This window comes from Xyrauchen texanus, chromosome 5, assembly GCF_025860055.1.
Source record: "Xyrauchen texanus isolate HMW12.3.18 chromosome 5, RBS_HiC_50CHRs, whole genome shotgun sequence".
NCBI lineage: Eukaryota > Metazoa > Chordata > Actinopteri > Cypriniformes > Catostomidae > Xyrauchen > Xyrauchen texanus.
In genome coordinates, this window is record NC_068280.1 from 9,249,380 (window position 1) to 9,268,700 (window position 19,321).

Genomic DNA, 19,321 nt, shown 5'->3' on the forward strand with positions numbered 1-19,321 from the left:
GAATCAATGCACTGATAACAATTGTCCCATGTCCGCCAAACATGTTGAGTGGTCCAAACATCATCTGCAGCCTGAAACTGAACTTTTGATAGGAAGTTTGTATTGAATGCACATAGATGCATAGAGAGCTATGGGATGCTTACTTGCTCCCTATTTAGTGAATGACTTAACCTCCAGTGCGCTGTCTGCACTGGTCTCAGAACAGTTCGAAATGCACCATATTTTCATCCTAACTCCATATAAAGCCTCTGAAAGCAACATTTTTCAGCTTTAGGATTAACTCATTGATTCTAAATGTGTAAATACACAGTAAATATAGGATTTATAAGGAAAAAATTTGCTAACGTAGACTTTAGTGTACACTGTGCTTAGCAGTGTGGCATTTCGCTTTCAGTCCCTAAAATTCAGCTCTCCTAACATTTACATTCTGATCCAAAATCACACATTTACAGATTCTGAGGTAGCGCTACAGAACATAACCTGATTTTGTGGCTAAATTTGAGCATATGTAAAACGCTCATCTAAAACCCGTCCTTTGAAAGTGCCCACAGTGATTACAGTAACCATGAAACTGGAGCAAATACACTTCACATTTGTGTGTAAACACTGACACAAGCAAAGAATCAAGCGAAAGGAAACGTGAGTGATGATGACAAAGTAAAACCGAAAAGAGGGATGACAACGATGAGATGAGAGAGGCAAGAACAGAGTGACACATGAACAGAGAGGTGAAAGGGAGAGAAATAAATACGAGAGAAAGATAATGTCAACACACTCTCACACCCTCCTGTCACGAAAGGTTTCTCTACAAATGAGCATCATCAGATGATGTTCGTGAGACCAAGCTAGAACTGTGTGCGTGGGTAAGCACCACAGCATAAAACCATCAAAGCCATCTGTCTGTGTGTGAGTGAATTTGGGGTGGGCGGAGTTAATGGGGAAAAAGATTTTCTTTTGGCTTCTATTGTGGTTTTATCTTTTCAGGGAGGGCCCCCAATGCCAAGAAAAACACTGCGATACCACTTAAAAGCCAGGTAAACGCTATGTGCATTATAAACGGTGGCAAAGTGCATATAGGAAGACTGACAAAACTGCTTATGAAATATATAAAGGATGTACATGTAATGGGATTTACACACATATATATATATATATATATATATATATATATATATATATATATATATATATATATATATATATACATACATACATACATACATACATACATACATACATACATACATACATACATACGCACACACATAATACAGCCCAAAGCGTTTAGTGTCAGGTGCGCTCACAGCTGTGCATATGTAAACAAGGGTGTCTTGTGCGTACCAGTTTCAAATGGGGGAAAAGATGAATTGATACTTAAATTTTGGTCTGTTCCTCACACAACACTATTGAATGGCTTCAGAAGAATTTCAATATAATGCATGGGTGTGAGTGCGAGGGAAACAAATTTCTGACGTGGAGATGTGCAGGAGTGGGAGATCGTCTGGCGGACAGACCGCTATCGGCCCTTCAATAACATATAAAGTTCTTGTTTCAAAGGGGGGCGTGACCAAAAAAATTGAGAACCACTGCATTAATGTTTGTATTGTACTATACATTTCAATTTAAAGGAATAGTTCACCCAAACATTTTAATTTACTCACCCATATGACATCTCAAACTCGTATGACATTCTCTCTTCCCCAGAACACAAACTAAGATATTTGAATGAAGATATGTCTGTTTGTCCATACAATGAAAGTGAATGGTGCCAAACCTTCAAACTCCAAAAAGCACATAAAGGCAACATAAAGTAAATCCATATGATTCCAGTGGTTTAATCAATGTCTTCAGTTTTGGGTGAGAACAGACCAAAATGTAACTCCTGTGATTTTGAGTCAAACCAACCCGAGAGCTCAAAATAAAAATTATTATTGTAGGTTAACCTCAGTGAATTTTTTATGTATTTACTAAGCAAATTAAAATGCCAATGAATGTGACATTTTTTTCACCCTCAAATATGGGGGCAAAAGATGTCCACATAACGATTACCACTATTCAGGCCTAATTGCACATATTAGCAGGATGTCACGTGTTTTAAAAGTCATACATTTATACAATTGTTAAATAAAATACCTGCTGAGCAAAACCATGTTTTAATATTTTTGCATGTTACCTTTTCCATTTTTGATGTTCAATGAACCTTTTTGTGCTTTATAATTGTTTTAATTTAATTTTGCTGAAAAGCTTATAATAGGCTTTTTACTGCAGGTATAGATTTAAAGCCCCATTTACACATTTCATTAACATGCGTTTCATATCCGGATAATATCTGGATATTCTTTAGCTGGATTGCATTTACACCTTGCATTCAAAAGCATCTCCACTGTGATCGAATAGTGATCCGATCAAACTTACCCTTGCAAAATGTAAAACATATTTCATTAGAGCCTGAGGTAACTAAAAATTCTGTGTCTTTTTCCAAATGTCAAAAACACTGATGAATAATTCAAATGCTTTCTATCACTTTAACAGTCAGGGTTTTTTTTTTTTCACAGAAATTGTTTTGACAACCGACAAAGCTAAATTTCGGGTCGTCGAAGCATATCTAATGATATTCATCTCACGTTCTGCACTTTGTATATACTTCTCATCAGAAATGCGCGCGTGGAGCCTAGTTCCATGTATGACACGCATGATTAGAAAACAGGAGAGACACGAGCGAGTGGTGATTTGAGGAGGGGGACGTGACATTCCAAGTGTATTCCAATGCAATAATTCATGCTATATTGTTAATTGTTCACGTAACAAGGTTGCAAGATGGCAGTGTCTGTTGTTTTCTTCACACTGAGATGGATTAACAGAAAAAGGCAAGAACACACAACACAGCACTTTAAAAACTGCTGACTGTAGCGCAAGGTCATCACATAATTATTACTTAAATACCTGTGTCCAGATAACAAAAATGCATTTGCATTTACACCTTCTTTGAATGTTGTCAGATTCGGTTCCAAATGTGGTTTCAATGATCCGATCACGATCCATTCACAATGAGTCTTGGGTGCATTTATACCTGGCATTCAATGTGGTCAAGTGCAATCCGATTGTGGTCTGATCACCGAAAAGCATGTTAAAGGTGTAAATGGGGCTAGAGAGAGCCGCAGATTTTGTTTTGGTTGCATTGATGGTGGGAACATGTTCCCCAGTCACCCCACAATGTTCACATGAAACATATGCCACTGGTTTAGTGGCAAGTTCCACTCTGAGTTACATTGTGGTAAGTTAAATTGTGACAACCTACCCATGCAACTTGCCACTATTGTGGAATGTTGTCACCCACACACACACACACACACACACACACACACACACACACACACACACACACAGACACATCAACATGCGTTCAATGAACTGTATCTGTTTTCCTGACAGTTAAATGTTACAAAATAAAAAGTAAAATAAAAGCTTTGACTTTGTGTTTTGCGTGCTTGTGTGTTTGTTTGTCCCACCTCATTCTTGAGTTCAGCGATCTGCTGTCTCAGTTGAGTTATATACTGCCTGGAGTCTGAGTGATTCAACTGGCCTTGGATCAGCCCTTCCTCTTTCTGGAGGCAATACATAAACAAACACCAGATTATACCGACCAATATATACACACGCAACCCTGTAACAGAAAAACATGCATGCACCCCTCACCTGTATTTCTAGATCGGCTATCTTCTGGCGGAGTTCAGCCATGGCTGCCATGCTGTCAGCTTCTCTTAGACGCACTGCCATCACCTCTTCTTTGCTCTAAAAGATAGACAGCAGACAATGTCATTTTCTAAAATAAAAAACAAACATTACATTTACAAATAATAAATATTTCAAACTAAATTAAACATGATAAATTTGTGTAAACTACAAATTGTCATTGTATTGATTTTTGATTCATAATATTAGCTCTATCCATCCATCCATCCATCCATCCATTAAATTGCTTAAACTCAGTTGCAGTTTAATTGTCTGTTTATTCTTACCCAATTGACTAGAATTCATTTATTTACCCATCCTGCATTGTATTACTGTGAATGCATTGTACCTTGCAGTCAGACTCGGTCTGCTTTCTCTTCATTTCACTGAGTTGGCTCTGTAGTGTTTTGTTGTGAGAAAGAGCATTTTGGAGCCTCTCTTGCAGCGCAGCGCTCTCCTGCTCACTCCGACTAACTAGCTTACAATTGATCTGGTTCTATGGAAACAGGTGGGAAAGAGTGAGGATGTGTATTTGTTGTCTTGTATGTTGTTTATTAATCCACACTATAAAGTGTAATGTGGTATGTAATTTTATCAACCAGTTTTAAGTGAGTTATTCTTTTCTTGTGCTTTAGAGACTGATGCACATTTTATTATTACTCATGCCCTTTGAAATGGAGAAAGCAATATAATAGGAAGGAGGATAAAAGCAAAAATAAAACATTAAGGTAATACTCAAGGGCAAGGTATTTCGGCCTACTACCATTGTTTCCATTACACAACCTAGTTGATTTGCAGTTCATTTTTTGTCAACTCGATTGTCGATTACAATTATCAATTTGTGTCAGTGGAGCTGTGGCTATGTGTGTACTACATTATGTGCATTAATGTATGGATGTTGTAGTCCTAACCTGGCTGTCCAGCTGCAGGTTCTTAAGTTTGACCTCTTTGAGTTCAGCCTGAGTTTGAGCCTCTCGCAGTCTCAAACTCATCAGTTTATCCTGCAGCTCATTCAATGCATTCTTTTTAGGAGACTCTTTCCAATGGCCTCCTCCTCCACAAGATGTATGATGCTTTGATAGAGAATTAGAGTTAGATTTAAGGTGCAGCAGAGGGTCCAACAAAGTATCATGCCATGCAAGAGAATTCTTTCTTATTTTGGCAAATGAGATGACAATGAGTAGTGTAATGTGGGTTGTGTAGAGTTCAGAAGAGTTGTGTGCAGAGGTCAGTAGTTGTATGCAGATATCAGTAGAGTTGAGCAGAGATTAGCAGAGTTGTGTAAAGATCAGTATGATTGTGAATAATTTAATAGGATTGTGTTGAGATATGTAGAGATGTGTAAAGTTCAGTAGAGTTGTGTAGAGATCAGCACTTGTATGTAGAGTTCAGTAGAGTTGTGCAGAAATAAGGTTGTTTAGAGATCAATATAATTGCAGAATTCCATAGGACTGTGTTGAGATATGTAGAGTTGTGTAAAGTTCAGTATAGTTGTGTAGAGTTCAGTACTTGTATGTAGAGTTCAGTAGAGTTGTGTAGAAATAAGGTTGTTTAGAGATCAATATAATTGCAGACTTCAGTAGAAATGTGTTGAGATATGTAGAGTTGTGTAAAGTTTAGTATAGTTGTGTAGAGATCAGTACATGTATGTAGAGTTGTGCAGAGATAAGGTTGTTTAGAGATCAATATAATTGCAGAATTCAGTAGGATTGTGTTGAGATCTGTTGAGCTGTTTAGAGTTCAGTAGAGTTGTGTAAAGATCAGTTATTGTATTTAGAGATCAGCAGAGTTGTGTAAAGATCAGTTATTGTATTTAGAGATCAGCAGAGTTGTGTAAAGATCAGCAGGGCTGTGACGATATTAGCAGAGTGTAGAGTTTAGCAGAGTTGTGTACATATCAGTAAGGTTGTGCAAAACTCAGTAGAATTATGTTGATATCTGTAGAGTTGTGTAGAGTTTAATAGAGTTTTGCAGAGATCAGAAGGATTTTCAAGACATTAGCAGAGTTGTGAACAGATGAGTATGGCTGTGCAGAATTCAGAAATATTGTGTTGAGATCTGTAGAGTTGTGCAGAGTTCAGCAGAGCTGTATGCAGTTCAATAGAGATACTTGGAGATTAGCAGATTTGTTTAGAGATCTACAGTTGTATGTAGAGTTCAATAGAGTTGTGCAGAGATCAGTAAATGAATAATGAATTCAGTAGAGTTGTGCAGAGATCAATAGGACTGTATAGATATTAGCAAAACTGTGATGAGCTCAGTATGATTGTGAAGAATTCAGTAAGATTGTATTGAGATCTGTAGGGGTTGTGTAGAGATGAATGGTTGTATGTAGAGTTCATAAGGGTTATGTGGAGTTCAGTAAGGTGGCTGTAGAGATCAGTAGAGTTGTGTAGAGTTGCTGCACCTGCCAGCAGTGGTTAAGGTCAGTAACAGCCTGTTGCATCTCTCTGAAGGAACGTAGTGTCTCCTGCTCTCTCAGTTTCACCAGCTTTAACTCCTCCTGAAGTTGAGCTACATTAATTTCATCTGGCAGAAAGCTGCTCATCTGTAGTATCCAGATAAGAATCAATTAATACACCCAAACACAACACATATACACAGAAGAGAATGCACCTTTATTCAACTTCTAAAACGGAATCTCTATACCAAAACGTAGTAAGCCGCAACATTATAGGCATCCAAATTGTACGCTGCAAAATTATGCTACCTTATAAAATACCTCATTTTGGCCACATTCTGAGGCAACATCGCATGTATCTTTTGCGGCTTTCCGGCATCAAGCATGTAGACATGCTGCTGCAAAATTAGACATAAATACAATCCCCATGTAGCAGATCTAGACAGCTGCAGCTGGGGTGAAGGAGGATTGTGAGAAACCTCTCGAAGCGTGCTGCAGGGAAACCGGTTTACTTGTAAACGGAGCAAATTTAAATGTTAGACAAAGAGAGAAAATGCAGGTTGATTGGCTATCTGATTACAAGTCAAAGGACAAATAAGCTTACACCATGTATGCATACTGGCTTAACATACAACATGTGGGTGAGCTGATTGGCTAACAGATACATTCAGAGTTCCATGTCTAAACTAAGTAATTTAATTCAGATATGAAAACTATAGATAATGATAATATATGTATTTTTCATTTCAGTTGGGATGCTGCCTATATATGGCTGATAATCCTTTCCACTAAATCCTACCCCTAACTCTAAACCCTTACAAACCTTTATTCATTTTTAGATTTTCATTAAGACATTATTTAGCGTGTTTATTAAGCCATTTTCCTCATGGGGACTGTTGGCTTGTCCCTGCAATGTAGGCGATTTCAGGTTTTGCTACACTTATGGGGAATGTCGGTGAAACTTGACACCTACATACCTTCTCCAGATCAAGCACTTTGTCCTGCATTTGTTTTAGTGCACTCAATAGTTCGGCCTCCTGTAGACGAGACTGTTCCAACTGAGTCTGCAGCCCATTCACAAACTCCTCTGTATACTACAGATAGAGAAAGAGAAACAGAAAGTATTGAAACTTTGATGCCTGCACATCAGACTATAATGACCTCCACATTCCATTTGGAAAAACAGTTGTAAAGAGGCTAAATATAGTGCAAGCTCAGTACATGCAGTTGTCATCCAGACAACGTGCTCCAAGTCCTCGCGGTGGCATAGTGACTCGCCTCAATCCGGGTGCCGGAGGACGAATCTCAGCTGCACGTTTGAGACTGCCAATCCTCGCATTTTATCACGAGGCTTGTTGAGCACGTTACCACTGAGATATAGCGCGTGTGGAGGCTTCATGCTATTCTCTGTGCATCCACGCACAACTCACCACGCGCCCCACCAAAAGCAAACCACATTATAGCGACCACGAGGTGGTTACCCCATGTGACTCTACCCTCCCTAGCAAAGGGGCTAATTTGGTTGCTTAGGAGACCTGGCTGGAGTCACTCAGCACACCCTGGATTCAAACTCGCGACTCCAGGGTTGATAGTCAGCGTCTTTACTCGCTGAGAGTAAGTCATTTTAATCAATACACTTTTTGTAAAATTCTTTCTCAAGAACCCCTTACTCCACCTTTAACTGATTTAAAAATGAACACTTATGTGTACTGATGTCCCTGTAGGACAAAAAGCGTCTCTTTGAATTCAACCCAATGGAGGATTCCACTTTTAAGGCCGGTAAACATCCCCTTGAGGCTTTTACCCCCACTGTTTTTAGCCGACAACAGTGACCATCCAAATGGTATGAACCAACAACATTTCAGTTACCAGCCAAGATTAACCACTAGGTTGCAAAACATTTATATCATAAGATAACATAAAATAACATACTTTTGCAAGTGTCTACTCAGATCAACAGAGGTTTTTTTTTTGTTTAGTTAATTTGAGTGTTATCTATCATTGTAGTGGCAGTGTTGATGTGAGTGTGCTACTGCTGTGTATTTTGTGTATTTACTGTGGCTACCAGAAGGGGCTGTGGCCTGGCCTGGAGACTTGTGTGAACACTGGTTCTCACAGACTTATACTTCTCTTTTTCTTACCTCTCTCCAACCTTTCCAGTCAGTTCATTGTATCGCTTTAACTCAGATATTTCGAAAATGGAAAGTCTCACTCACTTTACCTCAGTATATGTGAAACATGCAAGCTGATAGATTGGACTCTTAGCTAGAAACCAAACTGCTTTTTTTCAGACCAGATAGAATAAGGCAAACCATAAATGAAACTCACACATGAGAAAACAAGCTCTGTTAAACATTTAGAATGGCTTTAATAACAAGATGCAATTAAACATGTGTGTGTTATAAAGGTGGCTGTGAATCAACAAAATTAATCAAATTTGTGACACTGACCAAGTAAACTCTTTGTACAAAAGGTCAGATTTCCTTGCCTTCTTTTAAGCACACAACATGTTCTTTCTCAAATCATACTAGGATACTATGGACATTCAGGTTTTGCACAAACCTAATATACGCAATACTAAGAAATTCTGAAATTCATTTCATTTTTAAGTATTTCCATGGGTGCAGCAGTGGGCATGTGTTTGTGTCCGTGTCTATGCCTGCACTAGATTTGTTGACCTCAGCACTGCCATATGATGTTGGACAGTTATGGTAGTAAAATAGCACAGGAAAATCTATATGACCAGAGAGTGTTACTGTGAGTGTGAAACATGTCACTCACACTCAGCATGACACACACACACCACACCCCAACATCTTTTCACAAATGTCATTGACACCTACACAAAAACAAAATCTCCAAAATACCCTATCTGTTAGATGTCAATAGTTAAACGTTCATACTTATAACTTGTTTGGGCGAGACAAGAATTTAAAGTGGAATAATGTGTATGAACAGTCAACTTAGTACTATATTGAAAATGAAGAGAAACTAGTCATTTTCATCTATCTCTGACCTGTCAATGACCTTTTTCGCTTGTAGACGTATAGTTCAGGGTAATTCTGTCATGCGAAAGCAATTCCTTTGACTAAAAACTCCCTGTGTACAGTGAACATAATGAGCTATGAATAAATCAACATGAAAGTGTGTTTGTAACACATTTGACTTTTGCAATGTGATGTATTTCCAAATAAACCCGGATATAAACTAAATAAAAGAAGAAAAAAGGGGGGAACTTGATTTTATCGATTGATTAGATCACAAATAGGGCAAAGTGACAATAGCCAAAAGGCAAGTCATTTCAGAGTAGGGGCAAGTTTTTACAATTTAATGAAAGATTACGATGGCAAACATTTTAATTCTTTGGAATATTGTGCCACAATAATTATATATATATATATATACACAGTGCATCTTGAAAGTATTCACAGCGCTTCACTTTTCCCACATTTTGTTATGTTACAGCTTTATTGCAAAATGGATAAAATTTATTATTTTCCTAAAAATTCTACAAACTATACCCCCATAATGACATTGTGAAAGAAGTTTGTTTGAAATCTTTGCAATTTAATTTATAAAAAAAATTAAAAAATAAATAAATAAATCACATGTACATAAGTATTCACAGCCTTTGCTCAACACTTTGTTGAAGCACCTTTGGCACCAATTACAGCCTAAAGTCATTTTTTGTATGACGCTACAAGTTTGGCACACCTATTTTTGGGCAGTTTCTCCCATTCTTCTTTGCAGGACCTCTCAAGCTTGGATGGGGAGTGTCGGTGCACAGCCATTTTCAGAGATGTTCAATCGGGTTCAAGTCTGGGCTCTGGCTGGGCCACTCAAGGACAATCACAGAGTTGTCCTGTAGCCACTCCTTTGTTATCTTGGTTGTGTGCTTAGGGTCGTTGTCCTGTTGGAAGATGAACCTTCGCCCCAGTCTGAGATCCAGAGTGCTCTAGAGCAGGTTTTCATCAAGGATGTCTCTGTACAATGCTGCATTAATCTTTCCCTCGATCTTGACCAATCTCCCAGTTCCTGCCGTTGAAAAACATCCCCACAGCATGATGCTACCACCACCATGCTTCAATTTAAGGATGGTATTGGCCAGGTGATGAGCAGTGCCTGGTTGCCATTCAAGCCAAAGATTACAATCTTTGTTTCATCAGACCAGAGATTTTTGTTCTTCATTGTCTGAGAGTCCTTCCGGTGCCTTTTGGAAAACTCCAGGCAGGTTGTCATGTGCCTTTTACTAAGGAGTGGCTTTAGTCTGACCACTCTACCATACAGGCCTGATTGGTTGAGTGCTGCAGAGATGGTTGTTCTTCTGGAAGGTTCTCGTCTCTCCACAGAGAAATGCTGGTGCTCTGTCAGAGTGACCATCGGCTTCTTGATTACCTCCCTGACTAAGGCCCTTCTCCCCCGATCGCTCAGTTTGGCCGGGCGGCTAACTCTAGGAAGAGTCCTGGTGGTTCCAAACTTCTTCCATTTATGGATGATGGAGGCCACTGTGCTCATTGGGACCTTCAATGCTGCAGACATTTTTCTGTACCCTTCCTCAGATCTGTGCCTCAATGCAATCCTGTCTCGGAGGTCTACAGACAATTCCTGGGACTTCATGGCTTGGTCTGTGCCCTGACATGCACTGTTAACTGTGGGACCTTATATAGACAGCTGTGTGCCTTTCCCAATCATGTCCAATCAACTGAATTTACCACAGGTGGACTCCAATCAAGTTGTAGAAACATCTCAATGATGATCAGTGTAAACAGGACGCACCTGAGCTCAATTTTGGGTGTCATGGCAAAGGCTGTGAAAACTTATGTACATGTGATTTTTTTATAGTTTTTTTTTTTTTTAAATAAAATTGCAAAGATTTCAAACAAACTTCTTTCATGTTGTCATTATGGGGGTATTGTTTGTACAATTTTGAGGAAAATAATGAATTTAATCAATTTTGGAATAAGGCTGTAACATAACAAAATGTGGAAAAAGTGAAGCACTGTGAATACTTTCCGGATGCACTGTATATACATATATATATATATATAAATACATACAGGTTTGGGGAGTAATGGAATACATGTAATGGGATTACTTTTTTAAAATACAAAATATAAGTAAATGTATTCCACTAGAGTTACAATTTAAATCATTGTAATTAGAATACAGTTGCATTCAAAAAGTATTTTGATTACTGAAGAGATTACTTTGCATTTTATTGTCATTTGTTTCATTTAATATTTAGTCCTTTCAGATGGAAAACATTTAGACATATAAATGATGTGATCCAAAGTGCATTTGAACAGCGGTGAAACACTTTCTTATGATGTGTTACATTCATACGAGCAGACAGAGAAGTATGTTTGAAGTAAATTTGGAGCAGAAGAAATGGAAATAAACCTTGTGTAAATTGACAGGTTTACGCTAAGCTAAAATGCTATTTCTAGTTACATGCATGTTAGAAATTCACGTTGGATCATAATTTCTTCATAAGTCCTTTGATATTTGGGCAATCATAGAAATCATATTCTTAATAATTTGTGTATTGTTTTCCTGTAAAAATATCTAAAAATCCTTAAAACAAGATCAATATGACTGATCTTGTTTTAGAAACAACACTGCATAAGATATTTAGGTTTTTCAGGGAATGTATTTTTATTTACCATTTGTGTATTTTGCCTTACTGTACTGGCAGAGTTTTTATAGTCAAGGCTGAAGAAGTAATCCAATGTATTTATAATATGTTACTGACCTTGAGTAATCTAATGGAATACATTACAAATTACATTTGTACATTACAAATACAATGTATTCTGTAGTGGAATATATTTCAAAAGTAACCCTCCCAACCCTGTGTATATATATATATATATATATATATATATATATATATATATACACATACAAACCCGATTCCAAAAAAGTTGGGATACTGTACAAATTGTGAGTAAAAAATAAATTGAATAATTTACAAATCTCATAAACTTATATTTTATTCACAATAGAATATGGATAACATATCAAATGTTGAAAGTGAGACATTTTGAAATGTCATGCCAAATATTGGCTCATTTTGGATTTCATGAGAGCTACACATTCCAAAAAAGTTGGGACAGGTAGCAATAAGAGGCCGGAAAAGTTAAATGTACATATAAGGAACAGCTGGAGGACCAATTTGCAACTTATTAGGTCAATTGGCAACATGATTGGGTATAAAAAGAGCCTCTCAGAGTGGCAGTGTCTCTCAGAAGTCAAGATGGGCAGAGGATCATCAATTCTCCCAATGCTGTGGCGAAAAATAGTGGAGCAATATCAGAAAGGAGTTTCTCAGAGAAAAATTGCAAAGAGTTTGAAGTTATCATCATCTACAGTGCATAATATCATCCAAAGATTAAGAGAATCTGGAATAATCTCTGTGCGTAAGGGTCAAGGCCGGAAAACCATACTGGATGCCCGTGATCTTCGGGCTCTTAGACGGCACTGCATCACATACAGGAATGCTATTGTAATGGAAATTACAACATGGGCTCAGGAATACTTCCAGAAAACATTGTCGGTGAACACAATCCACCGTGCCATTCGCCATTGTCGGCTAAAACTCTATAAGTCAAAAAAGAAGCCATATCTAAACAGGATCCAGAAGTGCAGGTGTTTTCTCTGGGCCAAAGGCTAATTTAAAATGGACTGTGGCAAAGTGGAAAACTGTTCTGTGGTCTGACGAATCAAAATTTGAAGTTCTTTTTGGAAAACTGGGATGCCATGTCATTCGGACTAAAGAGGACAAGGACAACCCAAGTTGTTATCAGAGCTCAGTTCAGAAGCCTGCATCTCTGATGGTATGGGGTTGCATGAGTACGTGTGGCATGGGCAGCTTACACATCTGGAGAGGCACCATCAATGCTGAAAGGTATATCCAAGTTCTAGAACAACATATGCTCCCATCCAGACATCGTCTCTTTCAGGGAAGACCTTGCATTTTCCAACATGACAATGCCAGACCAAATACTGCATCAATTACAATATCATGGCTGCGTAGAAGGATCCGGGAACTGAAATGGCCAGCCTGCAGTCCAGATCTTTCACCCATAGAAAACATTTGGCGCATCATAAAGAGGAAGATGCGACAAAGAGATTTAACACACTGAAATGTCAAATATTGTAAAATTACTTTCAGATGGATGCAACACTCTTGAAATAGCTAAACTATTGAGGCATGACCACTGGACAATGAAAAGTTTTTTGTTTTTTTGCGAATAGTCAACTAGGGCGCAAAAACTCTCGGAGAAGAAAAAGGCACAAATTAACTGCAAAAGACTTGAGAAGAATTAAATGTGAAGCTACCAGGAACACATTATCCTCCAGTGCCACCATATTCCAGAACTGAATCCTACTTGAAGTGTCCAGAAGTACAAGGTGTCAAGTGCTCAGAGACATGGCCAAGGTCAAGAAGGCTGAAGGATGGGTACTGGTATGGGTTGCTATCATTAAGGATAAGGTAGCTGGACCTTTGCTTATGATGGACTGAAACTCAACTCCCAAACATACTGCCAGTTTCTGGAAAGTACTTTCTTTAAGCAGTGGTACAGGAAGAAGTCTTCAGCTTTTAAGAATACCATGATCTTTACGCAGGACAATGCCCCATCACATGCATCCAAGTACTCCACTGTTTGGCTAGCCATGAGAGCCTCAAAGATGCCCAAATAATGACTTGCCCCTTCCTCACCTGACTTAAATCCTATTGAGAACTTGTGGGCCCTTTTCAAATGTGAGATTTACAGTGAGGGAAGACAATACACCTTTTTGAACAGCATTTGGGAGGCTGTGGTTGCTGCTAAAGTTGAACGTGAACAGATCAAGAAACTGTCAGACTCCATGGGTGGAAGGTTCATGGCAGTTATTGAAAACGGTGGCTATACTGGTCACTAAATACATTTGAAAGGCCAAAAATATTATTTAATTCTATTTTGTCTTACTTATTTGTTGCATTTACTCAAAAAAATTAGAATAAACAATTAAGTTGGGAGAAAAAAAAATTGTAATTTAGTTGCATAATAATTGTGCACTCTTATATATTCTGCTGAGAAAGACAAAACTCACTTTTTCTTTGGTAAACATTCAGGTTTGAGGTTCAATAACATTTTGGATTGACTGAGAGCATTGTGCTTGTTCAACATTAAAATTAATCCTGAGGAATACAATTTGCCTAATAATTGTGCACGCAGTGTGTGTATATATATATATATATATATATATATATATATATATATATATATAGAGGAATAAAAACAAATTAAATAGAGGGAACTTTCAAGGATACACTCTGTGTCAAAAACTGATCCTGAATCACTGCTACCTTGTGTTGCTGAAGTTCTCGTATGGTGTCCTGTGCCTTCCCAAGACTCTCACTGGCATTATGACACTGTTGCCGAATAACTGCAAGTTCACGCTTAATAACGTAGTTCTCCTCTGCCTCCTGAGCTCGTGTCACCTGACCCTGAGAGAGCAGAGGTGGAGTGAGTAGAAATCTTGGGACGTTTTATTTTTTAAAAGGTTAAGGGGAAATAAGTATGCCAATCCAGTCAAAGTAATGAGAGGGACTACATGCAATGACACCTCTGGGACATTAAATCAAAGAAATAATCTGCATTAAATTCAAGAATTAAAAAGAATCCCACTGAATTGAATTAATTTCTTAATAAAATCAGAAAATGCTAATGGGCCCAACACAGAACCTTGATGCACACCTATTTTCCACATCCCACATGCAAGGGTAAGAGCACTGCCGGTGTAGAGTGTCAGGGTTAACCTTCATTCGGAGCACCTCTGGGACATTATTCCAGCCAAAAAGAAAAATGTGCTGTCAAGGCAGTGATGGGAAACAGCTTACACCAACAGAAAAACAACACTTTTCTTTTTCATGCAACAGGTCCATTCTGAGAAGTGAGGAGGAATAATGCAGGGCCATGAAGAAGAACGGATTAAGTGAGAAATCATGGAAGCATGAAGAGAGGAAGTGGGTAAGCCATGAGGGAAAGGGAAGGATGGATTAGTGAGCAGTTAGTTAGTTTGACAGTACTGTACCTGAATCAACCTGTCTGCTAATGCAGCGCTCTCCTACAACACCATGAGAGAAGAGGGAAAAAGGGTACAGACAGAGGAATGAAAGGGACAGAAAGAACAGAATACGGACAAGCAAAAAAGAGACATTGAAAAACATAGATACATATGAAGAGAAGAAGAGGGAACATTTTTAAAAGTTAGGCAGGAAAAACAGTGGGAAACAATTGGTGCAGCATAAAAAGACATTTTGGGAGTACAACAGAATGGGAGAGAATTGTGGGGAAATAATTTCAACAGAGAAAGGCTTACAGGTTTACATGACTCACAGCATACAGATATTTACAGTTTACATAAACTAATCAAGGTTCATTTTGATTCATACAAACAGGCCATATGAGTTAAAAGCCATCTCACTTTCTCCAGGGTTTCAATCCTCTGTTTCAGTAGTCTGTTTTCTGTACGTAGTCGCTGATAAAATTAGAAGAAAAAATAGGATATTCCCAATTTAAATTCATTCTTCTCCAGAATTACAGGTTTAAAATTAATACAATAAAGATTAAATGGTGCAGAAATTACGCACTTCACCTTTAAATATAGAGTGTGCACAAATCTAGGTATAAAGCAATATTTCGGCTGTTTATTTGTTTCTGTCCACACATTTACAGACCTTAATCTCAATCTGTTCCTCCATCTCTTTGTTCTTGATGGTGGTATATTCTTTTTCTAGTCTGTGAGTGAGAACGCAACAATTCAGCACAGACCAGAACCAATTCTTGTCTCAATTATTGTGAAAATCCATTTAAAATTTTTAGATCACTCACTTTTTCATTCTCTTGGGATTGTATCTGACCTGATAGGCCCGTAGGATGAGTTTATCCGTGCAGCTGTCGAACTGATGGGGAATCACCTTCTGAAAGTGCTGTGAGATCAGATACATTCATACATGATACAAAATCATCCCCATGCACTAGATTGTTAAAAGACATCAAATTTAAAGTAGTTCACCCAAAAATGAAAATTCTATCATCATTTACTCGCCCTCGTTCCATGTCGTTCCAAACCCAAACGACTGTCTTATGCAGAAAAAAGTAGCATAAAAGAATCCATGTGACACTTAAAACATATTCCAAGTCTTATGAAGCATTTACATTTACATTTATGCATTTGGCAGATGCTTTTATCCAAAGCGACTTACAGAGCCCTTATTACAGGGACAATCCCCCCGGAGCAACCTGGAGTTAAGTGCCTTGCTCAAGGACACAATGGTGGTGGCCATGGGGATCGAACCAGCGACCTTCTGATAAACAGTTATGTGGTTTAGCCCACTACGCCACCACCACTCATGAAGCCATTTGATAGGTTTTGGTGAGAAACAACATAAAACTTCAGTCATCTTCAATGAAAACGTTCACGTCCGTTGCACAATCACGAGCATTAGCAATTTAGCATCGCTTTTTAGTGCTAAAACAATGTAAGCTGCACTAATGAATGCACAACAGACATCAAGATTTTCACTGAAACAAAATCACACATTTTGGGTTCTTTCTCACCAAAACCTATTGTATGTCTTCAGAAGACTTCAGATAAGATACGCAAGTCACACAAACAACTTTTATGAGTTTTTAGTCCTTTTTTCAGCTTTAAAGTGAGTCACTTTTAAAAGGAGAGTTCCCCCAAAAATGAACATTCTCTCATCATTTACTCACCCTCATGCCTTCCCAGATGTGTATGACTTTCTTTCTTCTGCTGAACAAAATAAAAATTGTTTAGAAGAATATATCAGCTCTCTAGGTCCATACAATGCAAGTGAATGGGTATCAACACTTTTAAACACCAAAAGGACATAAAGGCAGCATAAAAGTAATCCACAAGACTCCAGTGGTTAAATCAATATTTTCAGAAGTGATATGAAACAATTCAACATTTTAGTCCTTTTTTACTATCAATCTCCACTTCGACTTTTTCTTTTGTTCTTTCTTTTGTGTTTCACATTCTTCATGCATATCGCCTCCTACTGGGCAGGGAGAATTTAAGGCAAAAACTTACATATTCAACTTTTTTTCAACCCACCCCAATCATATTGCTTCTGAAGATATGGATTTGACCACAGGAGTCATGTGGATTACCTTTATACTGCCTTTATAAACCTTTTGGAGCTTCAAAGTTCTGGCCACCATTCACGCGCATTGTAAGGACGTACAGAGGGGAGATATTCTTCTAAAAATCTTCTCTTAGTGTTCAGCAGAAAGTCATACACATCTCGGATGGCATGAGGGTGAGTAAATGATGAGAACATTTTCATTTTTGGGTGAATTATCCTTTTAACTGGCACTGTATTGAACAACAGAATGACAACTGAAAGAAGAACAGGGATATTCATTAATTTCCTTATGTGTTCCGCATAAAAAGAACATAAGAAAGAACAATTATGATAGAATTTTCATTTTTGGGTGAACAATTACTTTGAGTGTTACTGTTATTATATGTATCAATACAGATAGCAGAGAAATCATTGTAGAGAGCAGTTGCAAGTGAGAAAGTGAGTAAGGGTAAGAAGAGAGTGTTGTTTACTGTGTGATAAAAAAGTTTTTTTCCCCTCCTAACCTGTGACATTCCCTCCATGTCTAGCTGTATGAGGTCTGTCTGGTTGTACTGCAGTATCGCCATCCCGACTCGGAATATAATCTCTAAACCCTGATAAAACAGCACATCAATTATCACATAAATACAGATTTTTTTATTTTATTAAATCACATCCTGGAAACTACTTTTGTCTTTTACTCATTTTTGGTAAATAAAATCACACCTTTACAGAGCCTGAAAACACACATCCAACACATTCACACAGGTTTACCAAGCTATCTACATGGGTACTTTCCACTGAAATGAACTGTTCTTAAATTACTTTTAACATTGTGACTAAATAAAAGTAGCTAGGTCGGAAACACACAAACAGAAGTCTCTTTTGTCCATACCTCATACATAAAGATGTCAAATATACGTGTAGCTATTGGCAGGGGCAGGAAAGTGAGGAAGAGCGTGAGAAACCAGGAGGAGGCGTACATAGAAGTGTGGAAACTCTGAGAACGGAAATGAATGTTCAATTCGGGCAACTGCTCCTGATGGGGATAGAGAACAGAAGAGATACCAGTAAAACAATTGCCCAGTGACAGAAAAAAATTATTACTTTTTGCCAGACACAACTGCAGACAATATACTGTAAATCTGCTGCCTCCTTGTGGAAAAGCATGGTATTACTCTTAAGTCAATATACTTAAAAATGGATAGTTCACCCCAAAAAAATAAAATTCTCTCATCATTTACTCAGTATATCTCTGCTTTGTCCATTTAATGCAAGTGAATGGTAGCTAGAACTTTGAAGGTCCAAAAAGTATATAAAGGTAGCATAAAAGTAATCCATATGCTCCAGTGGTTAAAGGGCACCTATTATGGAATTTAGAAAATTACCTTTCATGTAGTGTGTAACATAGATTTAAGTGAACAAAAACATCCTGCAAAGTTTTATATATAAAAGTTCACCGTAAAAAAAGTTATTGTCTCTCAAAAGTAGGAGTCGACTCTGAGTCAATGTAATGAATCGATTTTCCAATGAGTCATTTTCCTTTTCGTTGTGACGTCAAGACGGAAAATTATCAAATTGGCCGCGCCCACTCATTGCGCGCGCAGACACCAGGGAAAACTTGAAAACATCATGTTGACAACAAGACGCTGTGTTCTGAAGTGCATATCAAAAGCGACCTTTTTTTCACTGCCCAGGGACGAGCATGTGAAGAATCAGTGGCTAGAGTTTATATTTACAACTATACCACACAAGTATAGCCCCAACCTTGTGCTGTGTTCGCGTCATTTTAATGACGATTGCTTTACGAACATGAATGCTTTCAAGTGTGGATTCGCGAGCCGGTTGATACTGAAGGAAGGTTGTGTAAGTTACGCTCAGCGCAGCTTCTAGGTCTCCAATGTCAATTTTTTTGAAATATGTGAAATGTTTATCAATGTTATTGGAGTTGTCATAAAGAATAGAGCAATAACTTGTAGTAATGCAGTGCTTTACCAATATGTTTATGCGTTGGGCTAACGCAAACAATAACTGATTGGGTGTTTACC

General features: G+C 38.0%; 1 protein-coding gene across 1 annotated transcript in view; it reads right to left on the reverse strand.

Moving 5' to 3' along the window:
• Nucleotides 1–19,321, reverse strand: part of LOC127644272 (EVI5-like protein) — a 75,316-nt gene that overhangs the window by 19,149 nt on the left and 36,846 nt on the right. The window contains exons 7-19 of the mRNA XM_052127384.1: nt 18,169–18,312; nt 17,798–17,887; nt 16,015–16,112; nt 15,861–15,921; nt 15,608–15,661; nt 15,215–15,247; nt 14,487–14,627; nt 7,111–7,227; nt 6,140–6,280; nt 4,644–4,805; nt 4,082–4,228; nt 3,697–3,792; nt 3,510–3,605 (exon numbers count right to left, since the gene is read on the reverse strand). Coding sequence (XP_051983344.1) covers nt 3,510–3,605; nt 3,697–3,792; nt 4,082–4,228; nt 4,644–4,805; nt 6,140–6,280; nt 7,111–7,227; nt 14,487–14,627; nt 15,215–15,247; nt 15,608–15,661; nt 15,861–15,921; nt 16,015–16,112; nt 17,798–17,887; nt 18,169–18,312 — 1,380 coding nt within the window. The remainder of the gene's footprint in view (nt 1–3,509; nt 3,606–3,696; nt 3,793–4,081; nt 4,229–4,643; nt 4,806–6,139; nt 6,281–7,110; nt 7,228–14,486; nt 14,628–15,214; nt 15,248–15,607; nt 15,662–15,860; nt 15,922–16,014; nt 16,113–17,797; nt 17,888–18,168; nt 18,313–19,321) is intronic.